The sequence below is a fragment of the Cimex lectularius genome, unplaced genomic scaffold (assembly GCF_000648675.2).
Source record: "Cimex lectularius strain Harlan isolate CLEC.00 unplaced genomic scaffold, Clec_2.1 scaffold3, whole genome shotgun sequence".
NCBI lineage: Eukaryota > Metazoa > Arthropoda > Insecta > Hemiptera > Cimicidae > Cimex > Cimex lectularius.
In genome coordinates, this window is record NW_019392688.1 from 3,482,488 (window position 1) to 3,504,485 (window position 21,998).

Sequence of the window (21,998 nt, forward strand, 5' to 3'; positions counted from 1 at the left end):
TCTCGCTCTTTCTATTGCTATCTGTCTATCTATCTATCATCACTTATCTTTACATATCTATATATTTATTTTTGGCTCTTTTTATGTTTTTGTCTATCTGATGAGAATGATGATGAATGATTTTTTCCTCACCCCTTTGCCTCACTCATCTTTATTCTATTTCTCTTTTCTTTTTGCTTTCTCTATATTTTTTCTTCTGTTCCTTTATTACTCATTGTCCATTAATATATTTTTATCTCCCTTTCAAATATTCTCTGGCTCTCATAATATGTTGATTGATCTGTTGTTCTGTTTCACATGTTGGATGTGTTGTATCGTTGATATTCACGTATTTCCATGTTTGTCGGTTGAATTAACACTTGCTGAACTAGTAGTGTTTTCGGGGTTTTGTGTGAAATATGTTGCGGTTCTTTCGTTCATGTTCATCGATTCTTTGTTCATATTATTTTATGACCACTTTGGTCCGCTTCTTCTCGTTAGTTTCTTCTTCTCCTATGTGTTTGCATTTTCACTTTTCTAACTGTTTATCAATCAAGGTAGCATTGTGTTTATTGGAGAGTTTGCTAAAATAATGACCACACTATTGTTTTCATGCGGATTATATTAATTTTCGATGACCCTGTTCCGCTTATACCCGCTGGTTTTGTCGGAGGTATTCCACTTTTTGCACCCACCAAAAATCGAATTTGGTGGACATAATTTCCAAAGTAACGGAGTAAAAACGTTTATAAGGCTGTACGTTAATCTATTTATTATTTCATCGCCGTCAATGGATGGAGACCGGTCTGGACCCCGTCCCATGAGAAGAAGGTCAGCCGGGTCAAACTCGGCTCCATCCAGGGAGATGTTGGACCATGAGAAACTGGCATCGGTAAACCAGTTCTCGTCTCATCCTTTTCCAATCACCTTTGAACCTGTGATTTCCAACCTTATGTAAGAAAAGGAACAGTTGCGAAGGGGGTAACGATCAGACTTCTGGGCAACTTCGATTTAAGGATCGATTGGCTCCATGTGGTTGTCAATGTTACGATTTTTTTAAATAATTACCAAACAATAATAATAATTTCACTAATTTCGTGGTCCGCTTGACCAATTAAATCATTACAATTAATTAAGGTTTTAAGTAGAGTTGAGATAGGAAGTTGATGTCCGAGTGGATCGAGGTCACGATAGCTCAAGTGGTAGAGCAGCGGCGTATCTAGCCGAAGATCGTGGGTTCGAATCCCGCTCGTGTCATTAACTTTTTTTCATCTCAACTTAAAACCTTAATTAATTGTAATAATAATAAGATTGGTAAAACTTTAATTGAGCGAAGGTATTTTTGTACGGTTTTGCCTTAAGATGTACAGTTCAAGTTGACGAAATCACACCACGTCCGAAAAGTCATACATTTTTCTATATATTTCCCGAATATTATCAATTCAAATTACTTAGGAAATTCATAGGGAAATTTCTTTACATCTTTGTTTCTTCCTCTAATTTTTCTTTTCCTATCTCTCTCCCGCTTTCATTTACTCTCTCCTTGTTTGTTTCTCTCACTCTCCTATATATCTCGTCCCGCCCTCCCTTCTCACATTATCTTTTTTTCTCTCTCGAATCTTTCTTACTCTCTCCTTTTTCTCGTCTCACTCTCTCTCTCTCTCTCTCTCTCTCTCTCTCTCTTTCTCTTTGCCTCATTCTCTCTTCTCTTTCTCGCCGACACTAACGTTTTTTTAATCTCTCTCTCTCCCTCCTCTCAATCTCTGTCTCTCTTTTTTTCTCTCTCTCCCTTTCTTCCTATTTCTCTCATTTTCTTTATGCTGTTTATTTTCGTCGCACTTTTACTTTCTTTCATGCCATTTCAATTGTTTTTCATTCATTCTATTGATCGTTTAGTAAATCACTTTCTTTCTATTTCATCCTTCCTCTCTCACTCATTTTCTCTCTCTCCTCTCTCTCTCTCTTTCTCTCTCTCACTCTCGCTCTCTCTCACTCTCTCTCTCTCGCTCTCTCCATCTATGTACCTATATATCCATTTCTCTCTACCCACTCACTCGTTTTTTATTTATTTCCTTTTTCCTCCCATTTTTGTTACCTCTAATGTTCTCTCATTCGGTTTAGGCCTTTTTACTTTTCCCCACTTTTGCTGTCTGTCTGCCTGTCTTTCTCTCTCTCTCACTCTCTCTCTTTCTCTCTTTTTTTCGTTCTCACTCTCACTCAATCACTCGTTTTTTATTTATTTCCTTTTCCTCTCATTTTTGTTACGTCTACTGTTCTCTCTTTCTGTTTAGGCATTTTTACTTTTCCCCACTTTCGCTCTCTCTCTGTCTCTCCCTCCCTCTCTCTCTCTCTCTCTCTCGCTCTCTCTCTCCCCCTCTCTCTCTCTCGTTCTCTCTCCCCCTCTCTCTCTTTCGTTCTCTCTCTCACTCACTCGTTTTTTATTTATTGCCTTTTTCCTCCCATTTTTGTTACCTGTATTTTTCTCTCTTTCTGTTTAGACATTTTTACTTTTCCCCACTTTCTCTGTCTGCCTGTCTCTCTCTCTCTCTCTCTCTCTCTCTCTCTCTCTCTCTCTCTCTCTATCAATCTATCTATCTTTCGAACGATCTATCTATCGTCTATCTATCTATCTATTTATTTATTTACAGGAACTCCCCACAATTATACATTTTCTCCTATTAATCATTACAATGAATTAACTTAATGTAATTTACAATAACATTTTTTAGTTTATGTATGCTGTCAAAAGACGAGTCAAAACATAACAAATTCCCTTCCGTCATCAAACGGTTACAAGGGCTATGATTCATACAGTTAGTCATATCCATATTTGTATAAAACGAATTACCATTTCTCATATTGAGCCTAGAAACATTTTAATTTATACATTCCAATCATTTAGGACTATCTATCGTGCCATTTACTAATTTATACAAAAATAACATATCTAGATACATTTTTCTGTTTTCGAGTCACATCAGACCCATTTTCATTCGAATTGGGATGTATTCGTGCGGGTTTCTATTTTTTTTCACAATTTCTAGACTGTGTATATTCATATTTATCATAGATAGCTTGGCGGCGATACAACACTGTTATATTCTAATATTGGTCGGACAAAGCTAGAATAATTTAAATAGTTCTTTATTGCTGAAATCTGCACTTTTACGCATTATAAATCCCAGAGATCTTACTATCTACCTATGTATCCATTTCTTTCTACCCACTCACTCGTTTTTTATTTTATTTCCTTTTGCCTCTCATTTTTTGTTATCTCTATTCTTTCTCTCACTAATTTTCTTTTACATTCTTTCTATTTAAGCCTCTCTCTCTTTATCTCTCTCCCTCTATCTCTCACTCTCTTTTTCATCCTTGTGTATGTGAGTGCACCACGTTACCTCTTAATTTGCGACTAACTGTATAGGCCTTTTTACTTTTCCCCACTTTCGCTGTCTGTCTGCCTGTCTTTCTCTCTCGCACTCTCTCTCTTTCTCTCTTTCTTTCGTTCTCTCTCTCTCTCTCTCTCTTTCGTTCTCTCTCTCACTCACTCGTTTTTTATTTATTGCCTTTTCCCCCATTTTTGTTACTTCTATTTTTCTTTCTTTCTGTTTAGGCATTTTTACTTTTCCCCACGTTCTCTGTCTATCTATCTATCTATCTATCTATCTATCTATCTATCTATCTATCTATCTATCTATCTATCTCTCACTCTCTTTTTCATCCTTGTGTATGTGAGTGCACCACGTTACCTCTTAATTTGCGACTAACCAATTTAATCTATCAATCTAATGAATGAAGGTGTTCGCTTTAGCAAAGTTTGTGAAATTAACCAATTTTTTTCTTAAATAACTGAGCTGTGAAAGATGTAAAAAATGAAAATGCCAAAAAGCAAAATCTCAACAAATTTCATCAAAATTTGAACAAACAGCATAATAGGTAAATAAAAATATATCAAAATCAGCCTAGATTTTGAATCTGAGAGTCATTCTGCTAAGATGACCGTTAACTCTTTCATCCCCCAGCCTCCCTCGGATTCTCCGCGTTGACCTTTGGCCTTCCCAACCGTCCGAAAGATCGGGGACGATCCTCCCGGCGAGTGGAGACAAGTGGATGCGAGGAAGAAAGACCGCACTCGCCCCCCAGCCGCTTTTCAAGACTCCCACACCCGGTTTATGCATGCTTTTGACCTTCAGAGCTACGACCTTGCCCAGTCATTTCCAACTGAACAGAACTGGCTTTTGACAATAGGCGGGGGTGCTTTCCACTCTCAATAACGGATCCCCAACGAATTTAGACCGAACGAGGAATGGGCTTAACAACAATAGCCGAATAGTTATAATCAACATTCGTTTGTTTACAGTAGCAAGATTGACCAAACCTGGGAATCACCCGTTTTTCTATTTATATTATTTTTTTCTATTTACTTTTGACCTTCGATCTATTCTGGATCATTCTTCCTTTTTTGCTTACAAATCGTTGTCAGGGTGTTAAATGACATTCATGGGAATACAGCCCATGGTCCTAGGTTGTTAACTGCCATCTAGAGAACAACTGCACAATTTTTCTACTGTAACATTTAGTTTTCATTAACATAGGCCTTCAATCTTTTACCGTTCTGAAATATAGAAAACGTGAAAGGAAGCGGGTATTAATCGTATAACGTAGTAGTTCGAAGAAGCAATGTATATACTATATGTAAGATGTGGTAGAAGCTGGATTCCACATATTTCGTTTTTGTTTCGCTGAAACAAATCATTACATAGATGTACTGAGCTGAGAACCGACAGAACGTCTATCTGGAACACAAGGAATCGTTAAAATTCGCATTAGTTTTTGTTCATACCACGATAGAAAGGCTGCCCAAACCTGAGGATTATTGGTTCTTCATTTTTACCTTTGAACTTAGACTTACTTCGGGTCATTCTTCCTTTGGCCTAAAGATCAATTGTTGATCTTAGTAGATTAAAAGTGATAAATAGGATTTATGGGAATACAGCCCATGGTGCTACATTGTTATATGGCATCTATCGACCAATTAATTCCATAAGTGTACCACATGGTTTTTATGATTGAAATAAGCCATCCACTATAAATTTTAAATTCTTTAGCGTAGAAAACGTGAAAGGAAGTGTGCCGTTGATTATAAAAGTTGGTAGTCTGAAGAAGATAGGAATGCACTATCAAAAGCATGGTTTAAGCCCGATTCTATATATTTCGGCTGTTGTCTCGTCGAAAGAAAACTTAAAATATTTTTACCGAGCTGATAACAGTCAGAACTTCCTTCTGGATCATGAAAAGCAGTCCAAGCCGAAGAATCCCTGTTTGTCTTTTGTTTTTCTTTGAACTTTGACCTACTCTGGAACTTCAAGTGTAGTGGTTTTTATTGTCGAAATGCCTTCCACTCCAAAAATTTTCAGCTCTGAACACAGAGTCAACGTCATTCTGGAACATCATCATAGATGATATGGAATAGTTGCAACAATTCGTTTGTCGTTCATACTACTATAGAAAAACTGGTCAAACCGGGAAATCACTCGGTTTTTTTTCTGCTGTTTTTTTACAAATAATTTGTGACCTTTAGCCTAGTATCGACCATTCTTCGGTTTGCTTACAGATCAATTGTTTGTGTTCAGCTGTTAACAATGTTAAATGGCATTTATGGGATTACAGCTCATGCTCCGAGATAGTTAACTGCCATCTAGAGTACAACTGCTCATTTGTTCGGCCGTACCATTTAGTTTCTAATTGAAATAGGTCTTTTACTCAAATTTTTCATATCTTTAATGTAGGAAAAGTTAAAGGAGCGATCTGTTGGTCGTGAAAGATTAAAATTGTTTAATTGGATTATTGGGAATACAGCACATGATGCTTAATATGGCATCTATTGGTAAATACTTAATTCCATGGGTGTACCACATTGTTTTTACTATTGAAATAACTAATCTACTAAAAAAATTTAATACAGAACTTGAACGTGAAAGGAAAAGTGATCGTAGGAGTTGATAGTCTGAAAGAGGAAAGTCTGCACTGTATGACAGGTACGGTAGAAGAATCTAAATAGCACATACTTCGTTCGCTGTTATCTAGTTGAAACAAAACATCTAATAGTTTGTACCGAGTTGAGAACCGACATAACACAAGGAAATCTATGATATTAGTTATCGAATAGTTACAATAAACATTCGTTGTTTTTTTGTATGCACCAGGTGGAAAGTCAGCCTAAACCAGGGAGTCACTTGTTTTTCCATACTTTGTGACCTTAAACCCACTTTGGATCATTCTTCCTTTCGCCTACAGATCAATCGTTCATCTTAGTTGGTTTGAAATATTTAATTGGATCCACGGCAATACAGCCCATCGGGCTAGATTGTTATATGCCATCTGTAAACCAATTGCTCAAATCCCTGGACGCAATTGGTTTTTAATAATTAAATAAATCTTTCGCTCAACATTTTTCAGTTTTTTATTGCAGGGAAGATAAATGACGTTTGTTGATCGTAAAAAGTTGCTGTTTGAAGAAGCAAGGTCTGCAAGTGCGGTAGAAGCTTGAATCCACATATTTCGGCTGTACTCTCGTTGAAACAAAATCTCAAATAAGTACTGAGGTGAAAATAGACAGAAAATCTTTTTCAACAATCATATTTAATAAATTGTTCAAAAGTACAAAAGAAATATAAAAAATACAAATCACGGCATGCTTTATTTTGATGTCTCCAGTGTCTTTTTCTGTTAAGACCAAGTAAATCCAGTTTCTATTCATGATTAATCAATCACAGAAGAACAGTTTGTTGGATTCCTGAGGAGCGGTCAAGAAGGAGGTAATTTATAAAAACACCTTTTTTTCATTTTATTGCCAACGTTTCGACCTTTACTCGGGTCATCTTCAGAGCCTGGGTGAATCTCAAAACACGTTTTTATTGATAAAATTACAATAAATATGTAAATATAAAATTTGAACCAAGTATTTCATATTCGCATAAGTGATACGTGAATTTGTATTCTGCTTTTTATAAAAAAAATTAAAAAAAAAAACAGCAATCTTTATCATACGACATCTTGTTCTTTTCTTTCTTATGTAATAAGGACGATTATGTTGATGATGATCTAATGATTCTTACGCAAAGTACATTGTGGATTTTTATTAGAATCCAACTTAATCAGCAACATTTTGTGTAAAAATTGTAGTCTGTAAAAAATAAAAAAAATTAATTATCTCAATAAAAATATTATTTGTATTATATAAGATTAAATTAATGTTTAATTTATTCTTGAACTTTCTGAACTTGAAGCTTTAGTGTACGCCCTTAGATTTTTATTAGAATCCAACTTAATCAGCAACATTTTGTTTAAAAATTATAAAGTCCGTAAGAAAATAACAGTGCGATAAATTAATTATCTTAATAAAAATATTAATTATATTTTAATATAAGATTAAATTAATGTTTAATTTATTCTTGAACTTTATGAACTTGAAGCTTTAGTGTACGCCATCAGATTTTTATTAGAATCCAACTTAATCAGCAACATTTTGTGTAAAAATTGTAGACTGTAAGAAAATAAAAAATAAAAGTAATAATAATAAATTAATTATCTTAATAAAAACATTAATTATATTATTTAAGATTAAATTAATGTTTAATTTATTCTTGAACTTTCTGAACTTGAAGCTTTAGTGTACAAGTATGTAAAATCCTGAGGTATGTATGTATATATATATATATATATATATATATACACGTAGAATAATAGTCGTTACTCTTGATACAACACCAGGTACAATAAAATGAAGCCATTTTGAAATTGTATTTAACTTAACTTTTATTTTTTATATACACAACTTTTTGTTCGCAATAGATTTACAAACTACTTAGAAAGAAAGAAAGGGAAAAACTGGCATGTTTAACATTGCAATTTTCAAAACCCTCTGTATTTTTGTCGAATTGTCGGGAAGAGTTTTTTTTTTCAGAGGTTTTGTTTTCCAAAATTTCTTTTGTACAGTTAACAACGTTGTAAAAAAAAGAGAACTTCACTATTTTTCCTTTGACGAAAAGTTTTTCTCTTTCTCTCTTCTCTCTGTTTTTGTTTTATTAATGAAAGACTTTCAAAACGTGATTTTCTTTTCTCTCTTTTATTATATAGAAAAGGAAAAAATCAAACATATTGTTTATCGACGAATCTAACTACAATTAATTATTATCATTTTCTTTATTAATTGTATATTATATAATATTGTAAATTATTAACCATTCTCTGATATGTCTAGCTACTCGAAATTCCGTTCCATCTTCCCAAAGGCGCCTTCGAAGAGGCGCTTGAAATTATTTTCGTCGACATTTTTATAACCTACGTGCTCTTTATTGTGCCTTTTTATTACTTTTTTTATATATTTTATTATTATTTCTTCATTTTTATTCATTAGGAAGACACGTGAAATCACAAAATTACTTTGCTCATTTTAAAAAGCTAATTTGTCTGCTTTAGGGAAACTCGTTATAAAAGGCTACGCAATTAGGGGAAGAAAATAAGAGATGTGATAATGAACAATGTTTTGAAAAGAGTCAAAAACCAGTTTCTACCATCTAAAAATCTATTGTTGTTTAAAACTATTTTTTTATTACGTTTTAGTTTTCTATGTATATATTTTCTTGTAAAGGATAATAATTTTTTTATAAATACAATAGAAAATGGTTTTTGAAAAGGCTACAATGGTAACTTTAGATCTCTTGATTTCTTTTTTTTTTCTTTTTTTTCTTAAATGCGAAAAATTCTTCAAAAATTTAAAAAAGAAACAAGCAATTTTTTTTATTTAATTTTTTTGAGCTTTTTATTACAAACAACTTTTAAAATTTCTAATAAAATTTTTGGACCCCAAAAACATAAAAGTACACGACCTTGGCGATAGTACAACCATTTTTTTGCATGTGAAAACTGGGGTAAATTTTCCCCTTATCTTTTTTTTACCCTACTCTAATTGTCGAGATTCTATCTTGTAAATATTTCATTATCTCAGAAGAAAAGTGTTTTTTTAGTTGATTCTAGGCACTAAGATAAAACTATTATTAGAAAAAATTTCAAAAATGTTGTTAAAACTTTATAGAGATAGTGCTTTTCGTTTAAATATAAAACAGGTGGATTTTGCCTTTTTAAAACTTTCATAAAAACTGTGTTTTCTAAAGACTTGTTTTCTCTAATCAATTCCAAATCCTGTTTCGTTTTCTCTCTCTTTGATTTACAAATGGCGAAGCAGGAAAAACGACTCTTCTAACCATTACGAGCTGCAAACATCGCTGAAACAAAAAAAAATTTAATTTGAAATTTATTTGTTTAAAATTTTTTTCTCGAAAAGTTCATTAAAGGATCTAGAATATATTAACGGCACGACTACCGAAACCAAGGCCATGTAGTGCAAAAATGATAGTAGGCCTGTTCACTGACCCTGCAGTCTCTGGAAGGAAATTGAAGGAGGAGATACAAGGCTTGCCAAATGATGTCACTACTCCAAAATCAATTTTACTAAAAAGTACAAGGTACTAATACCAGAACGGGGAGAATGGCAAACTCCTACTGGTACACTGATGGTTCCAAAACCGAAAAGGGCACGGGGCTGGAGTCTTCGGGATGAACACAAAGACCGACTGACGGTAAACTTACGTAAATAAGCGATTGAACACTCCGCCAGTGAAATTAAAACGCTAGGAATACCTTCCCAGAAGATAGCCATCTTCTCTGACAGTCTGGCAGCACTAAAGGATCTAGCCTTATGGCTGTCATGAGGTTATGACAAAGAGCATTTGGAACTGCATGGAGGCCCTGACGGAAGTAAGCGGTACTAATGACCTGACCGCCTTCGGAGTATAGAGGCAACGAAAAGGTTGACATGTTGGCGAAAGAGGGCGTCAGCGTGGACCCTCTAGATCCTGGACCCTCCTGTGCCTTAGCCACAAAAAAGAGGACACATATTAAAAAGGATCCTCGCTCGCGAAGAGATTCATAGACGAACCATCCGCAAAACTTACAAATTTCTGGAAGGCAATCGCAACAGGATCAGGATTCTGGTTGGACTCCTGACAGGACATTGCCACTTAAGAAAGCACATGCACCTCATAGCAGTTCAGACAGAACAAAGACTGTGCTGATACTGCCAGGAAGAAGAGACCGCAGAACACATTTTAGGTTTCTGTGGTCTATGTAGGTGCAGGTTCTTGGACTAGGACAGGAAAAACTACAAGCAAGATCCTACACTAAGGAGCCGCTGGCAAAGCTATGGAGGTTGATTAATATCCTGAAGCTGGCCAGTGAGTTATAAAACAGGGGAGTACAACTTATCAGGTCGAGGTGCAGAAGGCCTTGTGGTCGCCTCTCTTATCTCTATCCCTCTGTTGATACGAAGGTCTATCCAAAAAAAGTTGATCCATCAGACAATGGAAATGTCCTCAGTTCCCAAATCCAAGAGTTGTAAAAAAGTTGACTAAAGTATCATCGCAGAAAGTAACAAATTACTAAACCTAAGACGTGTTAGGTCTAGAATGATAGTACGACTACTGACTGAACAATACAGTCTCCAGTGACATAGACTCAGAACAATAGAAATAAGCCTGTGCAGATATCGCCAGGAAGAAGGAGAAACAGCGGAACATTTCCCATGATTGTGACCAATGCAGGCCGAGATTCCTACTTCCCAAGTGAAGAAAAGCCAAAGCCTAAAGGATAGACAGGAAAGCACTCTCGAAAAATTTGGGTTAAAAAGTTTTGTGCTTAACCAAAAACGCTATTTTTTTTAAAAGAGGGTTCGCAACTGCAGAGGTCTTATCAACCCTCGGAGTGTCGGTGTTTTTTGAGAAAAAACCTATTTGTAAATATGCCAGGTTCTAATGTGGGGCCGCTGGATTCGAACCCGGTACTTTTACCTTACAGTGTTGTACGCCGTATCAATACCTCGACCGTTGCTGCCACCGAGCCACCGATAGCCCATGATGATTTATTATTAAAATAATCTTTGTAATACTACCATTCGGCTCCTCCGTTTCTGAGCCCGGCCTTTGACTCCTGCGGCACTTGCTTTCTGAAGCAGTTGTTGAAAAAGTTCTCAAGGGAGCGGTAGAGGTGTTTTTTGACACCTGACAGGCTGTGGTTCTCGTCTGGATAGATCTGTTAAAAGTTAATCCGTTATCAAATTTATCTCGATTTTTTCCACTTTAGGTTTTGAAATTTTGATGCTTGCCTGCTGCGAATAGACGATGCCGGCGCTGGACAGGGCCCGGGCGTAGTGCAGCGCCTGCTGGAGGTGGACGTTGTCGTCTGCGGTGCCGTGGACGAGGTAGAGGCTTTTGTCTTTCAGCCCGTTTACCCTTTTCGATAATTCCGCCTCCTCGTAGCCTTTGTAGTTGCCTGTGACATTGGGCATCCCCATGTAGCGCTCCGTGTACGCGGAATCTGCGAAATAGGGAATAATTTCGTTTCTAATCGTATAAGAGTTTCTCGGGCTGTACAGGCTTTGGAACTGTAGCAAACGGAAGGTGGGAAGCAAAGAAATAATTTAATGGAACAACAAAGCAAAACGATAACATTGAGACGTCCCTTGACGATAAATCATGAGATTAGGATAATCGTATGAACTGTTTAAAGAGAAAACGATGGAAATTTTGCCCAGTCTACCAAGGGAAAGATATTGGTATACGTGAAAGCAGATAAATTATATTTTATAATTGAGAATTACAAGTTTTTTTAACGATCGAACATGAACTGGAAATATTGTGTCTGTCTATTCTGGGTAGTTTTGTGTCAGGCGAGTTTAGGCATTTCGGTATGACCTCACTGTCATAAAGAAAACGATAGGTATCAGACCGAGAGTGATAGAGAAAACAAAACAAAAATGAGTGAAAAAGTAAGCAGGAGAAAGAAAGAACGCTAAGAGAAGGTGTGTGATCACAGCAGACAAGGGAAAAAAGGAAAAGTAGAGAGAACAAAGGAAGTAAGAGGGATTTTAAAAAAGGAGAGATAGTCTCTGTAATGAACAGAGAAGGTGAAGAAGAGAGAGGAAACCAAATTAAATTGAGACGGATGGATACAAGATCGCTGCGCGCGCGCGTGTGTGTGAAAGTGAGCGAGAGATAGATAGAGAGTAAGTGAGCGAGTAAGGCAAACAGAACGAGAAAAAGAGTGAGTGAAACAGAGAGAGAGAGAGAGTATGTGTGTGTGTGTGTGTATGAAAGTGAGCGAGAGCATGATAGAGAGTAAGTGAGTGAGTAAGAAAAACAGAACGAGAAAAAGAGTGAGTGAAAAAGAGAGAGAGATAGAAAGAAAGTGTGTGTGTGTGTGTGTGAGAGAGAGAGAGAGAGAGAGAGAAATGGTGTGAGGGAGAAAGAGAGAGAAGAAGAGAGATGGAGGGGAGAGAGGGAGAGAGAGAAGGAGGGTTAAAAAATAGAAGAGAGACTAACAAGAAAGACAAACATTAACTAGAGAAGATAGATAAAGAGAGCGCGAGAAAAAAAGACAGGCTGAAAGAGAGAGAGAAAGAAGTAAGAAAAGTAAGTCATGTAGAGAGAGCAAAAGAAAAATTAGGGCAAGAACTAAAGAAAGATGAAAAACAGAAGATAGATAGGTAGATAGATAGAGAGACAGAGAGAGTGAAACAGTGAAAGAGAACAATAAATATAACAACAAATGTGAGGAAGAACGAATGTGTCACTGAGAGAGGAGAGTAAGAAAGAGCGAGAAAAACAAACAGCGAGAGAAAGAGGGGGAGATAGAGTGGGTGAATAATACAGAGAGATTGAGAGAACCAAAGCGAGCAACAGAGCGAGCGAGCGAGAGTGACGAGAAAAAGGAGAGTGCGAGTATGACAGACAGAGAAACCAAGAAATGCGAGAAAGAGGGTGAATGATAAAGTGAAGTTAAAAGTAACGATGAAAAAAAGATGTATAGAAAGCGTGGACGAAAGGAAAAAAGGAAAGAGATAAAGTCGCATTAGGGAGAGAAAGGAAGAGCGTGAAAGGTCAAGTATAAATAAGACAGAGAGCGGCAGAAAAGGAAGAGCGAATGTGAAGAAGTATGGAAGCAGAAAGGGTGGGAGAAACAAGATTGAGATCAGAAAAGCGAGGAAAAAGTGAAAAATGACATTGCTAGAAAAGAAAACAAACAAAAAGAGGGATATTTTCTACATCTGTCCCGAGTTAATCTAAGGTTGAGAAAGAACGAGAAAATATAGACAGTGAAAAACGTACAGAGAAAGTGAGAGAAAACTAAAAAACAAACAAAATTCGCATCCACGAAAAACTCCATACCATCTCATAAAACAAAAACCCGACCAAAACATCAAGAATTGATTTAAAAAATTTTCAATTCACCCTTAAAGACAAAGTATACTTTTCCCTCCTTCACACATTTACTAACAAATAATATGATCGACTTATCGAAAGCATAGACCAAACAGTGAAGGTGGAGAACTGGCGAAACTCGTCTGACAGGGAAAACTGGCGAGGATGAGCGGACCCCGCGGTCGGAGATCAAACTTGATAAAGAATTGGCGCCTAAACTATATAGACAGTAATCAAGTTTACGCATAACCATTGAAAACATGAAATACATGATTGAAAATTATGACTATAGAAGAGCAGTCATCTTAGGCAGTTCATGAGGTACAAATCCAAATACTCAAAGAAATATTGTTGTCCGACTGCAGCTATGCTTATCTATTGAAGGTGAAAGTTCAGCAGTTTAAATAGGGCGTGTTTAGAAAAACAAAACCATGAACTGCTGAGGGTTAACCTTGTTGACAATGTGCGATAAAGTGTTCTCCAGAATATTCGAACAGAGGTCACCGTGTTATTCATACATATATTGACTATTCTATATTCAAGCTGACACATTTTTGAACAAAACGTAACGACCAAAATTGTTACCCCTACCATAACTTTTTGTTTTCTAACCGTAAAGGCGCCAGGATGTTATCGGAGCGACGGCAGCCCCGCACTGGAAGACCTGCTGGCCCGGTGACGAGAGCAGCATCGCAGCAACGAACCCGCCGTAACTCCAGCCCCAGACGCCGACACGCCTTTTATCGATGAAGTGAAGATTATCTCGAAGATACCTGCAATAGTCATAGAAGGTATTAATTGAAAAAAAAAAGAGACTTCTGCAAGTCACGAATGTTACGCACTCTGTTACTTCGAGCTGGTCTGCGGCCTCGACGGCGCCCAATTTCATGTAAACCTGGTGTGTCAGGGTGTACCTGAGGAAACAACGAAAGCCGTAGTAAAGGAATTGTATTGTAACTAATTAGGTTTTACCCTTTTCCTGAAGTGCCCCGGCCGTCGATATAGCCGACGATGATGTCTTGGGTCGAAGCTAAATAGGTGCCCCAGTCGATTTTCCATTTGTCGGTGACCAGTTGTGACCCGGGGCCTCCGTATCTAGAAGAAAAGCCCGGTATTGTTTTTATTCAAAAAGACTATCACCGGCAAGACTTACACTTGGAGTATGAGAGGGTACTTGGTGATTTCGCCCTCTCTCAAACCCGGAGGCAAGAATAGCCTCACCTGAGCTTGATACCCGCCTGATATTTCGACGGGGAACGTCCTCACCTGCGGTAGAGCGACTTTAGAGACGCGGTCGTACAATCTGGAGTTGTTCTGGAGGTTCATAATGCAACCCGTGTCGGTTTTGTAGAGCCAGACCGTCGGGATACCGGGTCCGAGGCATTCCAGGACGTAGTAGGTCGAATTGGGAGAGAAAATGGCGTTGTGGTACAAGCACTCTCTGTACAAGGGTTCTTCGACATCTAAAACATCAGATAACGAGATTAAAAAGGCAGTTAACTTTTATATGTCCCATAATTGTTTTTGTGAAATCTAATTATAATTGCAGTTTGGTTGTTTTCGATCATTTTGGTCTTGTTTCTGCCGTTTTGGCCTGCATGCGCGTTTCGCCTCCTTCCTAGCTATAGTACCAGGAGCAGACTATAAGATAGGCCAAAATGATCAGAAATGTCAAAACTGGAGGTCCATCACCCGGCAGACCCATCGAAGTTAACAAAACTGCCTTATAATTTCACAACAAAATTAAACAACTTTTCCATATTTGATTCGTAAGGTATGGATCTATATTCCGAATTTATTACGTTGTGGCTCCTCCTCCTTCTTCTTTTTGGGCTTGGGCGGCGCTTCTGTCGTCGGTAGTTCGTAGTCCGCGTCGTCGAGTAAGGACGATTCCTGTGATTGAGGAGTTTTATGGACAGGACGAGACGGTTCGGTCCCGAGTCCTGCCTTCGGACAGCTCAGGCACAATGGTTTCGAGTTGTTCTCCATCTTTACAGAGTAGAGATGAAGCTGAGAGAGGTAAATCGCCAGGTAGTACCTGCAAGGAGATTTTTTTAAATCAATATCTAATATTTTCCGTTGCACACTTCGTGTATTTACACGACGTGATTCTGTAGGTGCCATGAGACTATCTTGACGACTTCGAACGTCCCCTGGGTGATCGGTAGCAACCCTTTCTTCGGTATGTTGACTGAGACGATGTGCCTGAAAAAGCCTGCACTGCCGTCTTTCACAGGAGCCAACGTGAGATAAGTGTTGCCGTCGTTGCTGAAAATCGGCGGAGGAGGTGCCTCGACCCAACTCTTCCCCATTCCGGACACTCTTTGGGTCTGTACGATCAAATTAATTTCAAACTTGGTTGACAAGCAAATCCGACAGACTTACCTCCTGGCAGAACCACATCGGATTTTTACAAAGCGTAACCATGGAAATGTTCTGCGCTCGGTTCATCCAGACGACTGCCACCTCCGTAGCACTCACCCAACTGACACCATTGAAGTAATAATCCCTAAATAAACACAAGCGATATTCGGGTTTTTACTGTGTTCTTAAACTTATCTCTTTAATATTGGTTTTTTAGACTTACGTTGTTTGGCCGAGAGCCATTGGAGCTTTGAGGTCTTTTATTTTGATATTCTTGGGATCGGCTAGATCGGCAATGTACAGGGTGACGTGTGGGTTCGTCGTTCCAGGTTTAGGGTACCTCAACTTTCTTATTTCCGGGTAGAGCTGCTGTGTGTCCTTGTCCACGCCGTACCAAGGGAACTGGAACTCTTGGACTAGAGTGTCGTTGAAGCTCGCGAAGAGAAGAAGCCGGGCGTCCTTCGACATCCACATGGCCTTGTTGTCGTCGAGGATCTCCTCTAAAATCAAAATTTCAATTATCCATCGCTTGTTCGTACTACGTATATACTAGTACTGCCGAGTTACCTTCGTACAGCCAGTCGGGCACGCCATTATGAACCAGTCCCGGCACCGCTGTGCTGGTTATCCTGTAGACCTGCTGACTCCTGGGGTTCGGCCGGAAGTAGATGTCGTAGTCGAGGACGATGAGGAGACCGTTGCCCCGGGTCGACCACTGAGCGTGTACGAGGAACTGCTTTTCCTCATGTCGTTCCGACACGGTGACCGGGTACGTCTGGCCGCTTGATACGTCGTAAGCCGTGTACTGAGCGAGAAAGCTATGCCTGAAGAGCTTTTTTGTGTTGTGGACCAGGAGCAAGAACTTACCATCGGGTGACATCGTGAACTTCACAATGGAGAAACGCCTCTAAAAAGCAATCCACAATCAAATTTCAAGAACATTTGTATTATTTACTGGACTTACAAATGTCTGACTCGGCATGATAACTTTAGTCGTCAAGTTTACAGCATTCAACACAACAATGTTGGAATTTTCATCTTTGTACATAAGTTGGTCGTCTGTAATAAACAAATTGTCATTTATTCGTACATACAACATAAAATACAAACAACAATATTTTATGGTATTAATTAAGCGCTATTGCTGATGACAAAGGAACTCAATGAGTATATTTGACCTGCAATCCAAGATCCGTTGAACCTGAGCGGTGTGAGTTCGTGGCTCAGTATCTCCTGCAGCTTCAGCCTTCCGGCCTTAACCCTGGGCCCGTTGTCAGGAGGCGTGAGGAGGACCACGGATGTTACGATGAGAGCCAAGACAGACATGATGACGAGCATCGCTATGAGAATCCCACGCCAATTCCTCTGGTTCGGGTTTGACGAGACGAGCTGCAAAACCAGACACTAACTGACTACATCTGTTGCGGTGTACTATTTTGTATTTTCTGCTTGAAACTACTAAAAATCACGAATCATACTGGAAGGAAAAGAATGGAGCCTGCAGGATATGCAGTTTGGTCATTGCCGATCTTCCTGGTCGATTGGAAGTTGCTGGTTCGATATACTACAAAACGACACGACTGACACCATAACACTAACACCAAACCATCGAGAGATGACAAAAAGCTGAAAAGCGTTTGGTAGGACAAAACCATCGAAACTAGACAGACCAGTTGACCAGATATGACCAAATGCACGTCCATCACCCAGCAGACCTCAAGAATACAGGTTTAATAAAATCGTGTCATAATTTCAAGTCAAATGGAAGGTTGCGTGACTGTCAGCATAAAATCATAAGATGTAATCAGGATTATAAAACTGGTTTGTAACGATTTAGAAGAAATGAGCTTTAAGGGTTTTTACGCCGTGCTATTTCTTTGAAGAATATGAACTTTTTTCTAAATAACAATTCTTTGCCAAAAAATGCCTGTTTTGAACATTTTCTTACTGAAATCGAGCATAAACACGAAACACAAAGAGGACGCACATGGTTTATAATTGGGTTTTGGTTGCAGTTTCAAAATATTTTGTCGTGTTATCAAAACTTTATAAAAGTTGACTTTCCTGTCAGTTTTCCCTTAACGGTGGAAGATGCAAATCGTTACCTCGTCATCGTAGTTATCCTGGTCCGACATGTCCTCTCAGCTCAGTAGTACCCAGGGAGAGTGGCACACAACCGTGAAGGATCAAATCATGGACAGGATTTCCCGCATCCCGATCACTTTTCCAGTCTCCTCGCCCTCACAAACCCTCGCACATTTCCACTCAGGGGCGTTCTGGGTGAAAAGTCTTCCTCCGCAAGAGGGGGAGGGGGACGACGGAAAATCAATATCGTCACAAAACCTACCCCCGTGTGGCCGAGTTTCGATCCTATCCCTTAGCGATAGAAAAAAAAACTAGGGTGATTAATAGTTTCTTTATTGGAAGAAGATTCCTTTCTCCATCCTTTATTGAGCCCGTTAATCTAGTAAAAGGGATAAGCCGGATTTAATTCACGGCCAACTTGAAAAATTGGACGTGTATTTGAAACGTTTTCCACCAGAGCCGCCTTCTCGAATTTATCCACAAATTCGGTTCAATTTATATTTTAAACAATTCCTAAACAAAACTGATTATAATTGTTTTTAAAAAAACAACAACATCCAATTGTTAAAAAACCGTCAGGGTATTGGGAAATTATGCAGAATCTTCACGGTATGAAATTTTTATGTGACAGATCACCATAATTTCCACGGGGTTGAAAAAGCCCATTCGGTATGATCGTGATACTTCTCCTTCCTTGTTTTTGTTTCTTTTTTTTAACCGGCCTCATTTTTGCCAAAAGCCAATTTTAGATTTAATCCCAACCGCGGATTCTATATTGTTTCGACGTCCAAATTTTGGGCATGTAAGAAAAAAAACTGATACTAAATTATTTCGATTGTACTGTATATTTGACACGGCATAGATGGACAAAATTTATAAGTTTCAAATAATAAAGCACTTTGAAATGCTTAACTAGTATGTTTTCGTTAATTGTATAATTTAATTATTAGCTGTCGACCTGCATTGATCGTTGTTTAAATAATTTTAAGTTGTCTTGCTGTAAATAAAGTTTATCGCGAGAGATAATAAATCAGGAGTAAATTATTTGCTATTTGAGTTTTTTAAAATTATTTTTGCACAATAGTTGCATTATATATTATTTACTATTTGTACAAAATTGAAAAATATAATAAAAATAAATAAAAAAGCTTTTATTTTACTTTACTCTTGTTTATTAGTATTACAGCTTAAATCTAATTTTCTCGAAAATGCCAAGCATCATTAAATTAATCCTCATTGTTAATACACAAAACAAATATTGTTAAAATTATGTCGTTGATGTTAAGAGGGAATTCCTTCCAGAGCATAATAAACGAGTTTTATTTCTTTCCTTTTTTATTCTATTTTAGTTTGTTTTCTCTCTAGATTTATATATTTCATATATTACGAGCTAATTATCTAATTAACCACACGTTTTCTTTCCCTCTTCCCTTGTCAGGTTTTTCTAGGTTTGTTATTCAATAAAGTTATTGTGTTTAGCGTGAATTTGATATTTTACATTGATATTTTACTCTCTCTCTCTCTCTTTCTCTCTCTCTATCTCTCTCTCTCTCTCTCTCTCTCTCTCTCTCTCTCTCTATCTATCTATCTATCTATCTATCTATCTATCTATCTCTCATCATACTCCAACTCTTTTTTTTAATAAAGTTCCAAATAGTATTTCCTCTGAGAGCAGTTTTGGTACTTTCAAAAGCAAATATCTAAAACATCTGATGGAAAATAATTAAAACCATCATAAAATCGTGGAATCATAAATTAATTAATATTGTTTTATATTATGTGTTTTTGCACTCTCTAAATAACTGCCATAATAACGAAAATTAAAAGTAATCGGTCCATAATTTAAAGTTATGTCTATCTATCAAAAATTCTTGTTAAAGTTTTTATTGCTTATCTTTTATTTTGATTGTTATTCATTGATTTCTTACATAGATAAATACATATTAACTTATAAATTTATAAACCAAAAATTGTTGTATTGTGAAATATTTAATAAAAAAGAATAAAACTTTATTTTTTCTTGAATTCTGTTTGTAAAATAAATTGTAAACACCGAGAGTCTGCATAAATTATATGTAAGTGTAATGTAAATCACGTTAAGTGGAGAAAGGTCCACGAGACCTAACCTTGTGTGGATAAATAAAATGTTTAATCAATCATCAATCTCACTCACTCTCCCTCTTTCCCACTCACTCTCTCTCTCCCTCTCCCTCCCTCCCTCCCTCTCTGACTGGATGACTGACATGATCATGCATTAGAATATTGTCGTAGATTAAGATTTCATCGAGGATAGGCAACGCATGATGTTCCATAATTTCATCCATATAGCGAATGGCCTGGAGAACGGGCTGGCCAAGCTATGACCCTGATTATGCTGTTGAAGGTACGTTTGTGCTATGCGAACGACATGTGGTCGGGCATTAGGATTGTTAGACAATAGGATTGCCGCTGATTTCATAGAATTTCATCCACGATGCGAGTGGCCGTCAAAGACCATCCACGAACAACAACCAACACTGTGCGACTCTCCGTTGAAATTCCCGCCCACATCATCACTGAGCTACGTTGGAAAGCTACGTGAGAAAAATTACAAGCTTTGTACCTTTCATTTCGTCTGGTTCATACTCTTTCACGCCCATCTGGAGATAGTAGAGCAAATCTACACTCATCTGTAAAAAGTACAGTAGACCAATCGTCCAAAGACCAATGGCTATGTTCTCGAGCAAATGGGAGCCGTGCAACTCTGTGCATTCTGGTCCTCTTACGGGGCGAAAAGCCATCAGTCCATACTGATTTAGTCTTCTTCGAGCAGTATGTATGCAGTAAAGTTCAGAAATTTGGACACCTCGAACTTTCTTTAGCTGATGAATCACTTGAACAACAGTAAGGTGCCGGTTTCGGAAAATTCTCAGAGTCATAAAACGGTCATCCTGTGGTTCTGTTGCCCTAGGGCGTCCAGAACCGAGCCTTCCATGGTAGGTCCCAGTTTCTCGAAAACGTCTCGCAGAGTTTCGTAGGGAACCCAGATGGCAATAGCCGCATATCTGATGCGCATACATCCTCAGCACTAAATGGCGTTTTTAAGTTTAAAAATTGAAATTAAGAAAACAAAGATGAAAACCAAACAATCTATTCCTTGTTTTGGATTAAGGATTAAGTTTTAATTAAGATTATGTCCTCAAATTGATATTCGCAATTTACAACATAGCATAAACAAATATTTATTGACAAACAATGAAACTAACCAAGGGCAGAATTTTCTTTTATCGAGAAAATGACAAAAAATCAATTGGGTGGAATTTTTCGCTTGTCACTGTAATTCGTGATTACTTGCCACAATGATACTTCATTTTCTACCACATACCTGATCCCAGTCATCAATTAATCATCGCTGGTCGATAATTATCTGTGTGATATGCAAATATACTTCTGAATTTTTCCATTTTGAGCTGATTTCCGACGAAAAGTGATTTTGCATTTTTTTCGCGTTCTATTTTCACTTCGTGTCCAACTTTACGTCGCTTCTGGTCCGAGAATACCAAATATATGTGGATATACGTGATGGTGATAAGGAAGCCAGGAAGGGGGGTTTATGTTCCTCAGGCAGCCTTCTGGCTTATCGTACCTTCCTAGTTCCCTTGTTCGATGCAGACTCAATCCTTCTTCTCAAAAGGGTCAGGTCATCGACTGTCGCTGGTACAATTTCATTCCCTAGATTTTTTTTCTGTTAAGTTAAAACTCCATTGAGCCGATGCTTCGCATTCGTAGATGATATGGGTGGCTGTTTCCTCCTCCTCATTACATAATCTGCAGATGGATATCATCGTTATATATGCCCATAGTAGACGTTTTCTCAGATGCCAGTGTGCCACGGTTAATAGTCCCATCACTCTTCGGTGTCTAGCCCTCTCCAATTGCAGCAGTGGGTTTGCCAGTCTTGGTGAGGTTGTTTTAGCAAAAGTTTACTGTGTCTAATCATTTCTCCTTTTGTTTTATTTGCATCCATTTTGCGATGGAGGATTCTGTATTTGTTTTTGTTATCCTTAGTATAGGTTTGGGGCCTATGTATGGTCTTGCAGATCCTCCGGCCAGTGGGTCTGCTTTTTAGTTATTCTAAATTACTTTGTGCCCTGGCACCCAAGATATCAGGTTGTTGCGTTTCCACAGGTTTTGGAGATTTTGGATACATTCACTGACTAATTTTGATGTGATTTTTTTTACATGTTAATGCTTTAAATATCTGCTTGGCTATCA

At 37.8% G+C, this 21,998-nt stretch overlaps 1 protein-coding gene across 1 annotated transcript; it reads right to left on the bottom strand.

The window, feature by feature from the left end:
* Window positions 1-8,788: 8,788 nt before the first annotated feature.
* Window positions 8,789-18,049, bottom strand: LOC106662360 (inactive dipeptidyl peptidase 10). Its single transcript, XM_014386415.2, has 15 exons — window positions 17,765-18,049; window positions 16,838-17,048; window positions 16,624-16,718; window positions 16,227-16,566; window positions 15,883-16,159; window positions 15,681-15,804; window positions 15,396-15,625; window positions 15,098-15,333; window positions 14,449-14,758; window positions 14,268-14,390; window positions 14,138-14,209; window positions 13,908-14,068; window positions 11,201-11,412; window positions 10,988-11,127; window positions 8,789-9,266 (listed from the first exon to the last, which is right to left on the bottom strand). Exons 1-15 carry the CDS (start codon window positions 17,792-17,794, stop codon window positions 9,248-9,250), a joined length of 2,580 nt encoding a protein of 859 aa, XP_014241901.1. The 5' UTR covers window positions 17,795-18,049; the 3' UTR covers window positions 8,789-9,247.
* Window positions 18,050-21,998: the final 3,949 nt, after the last annotated feature.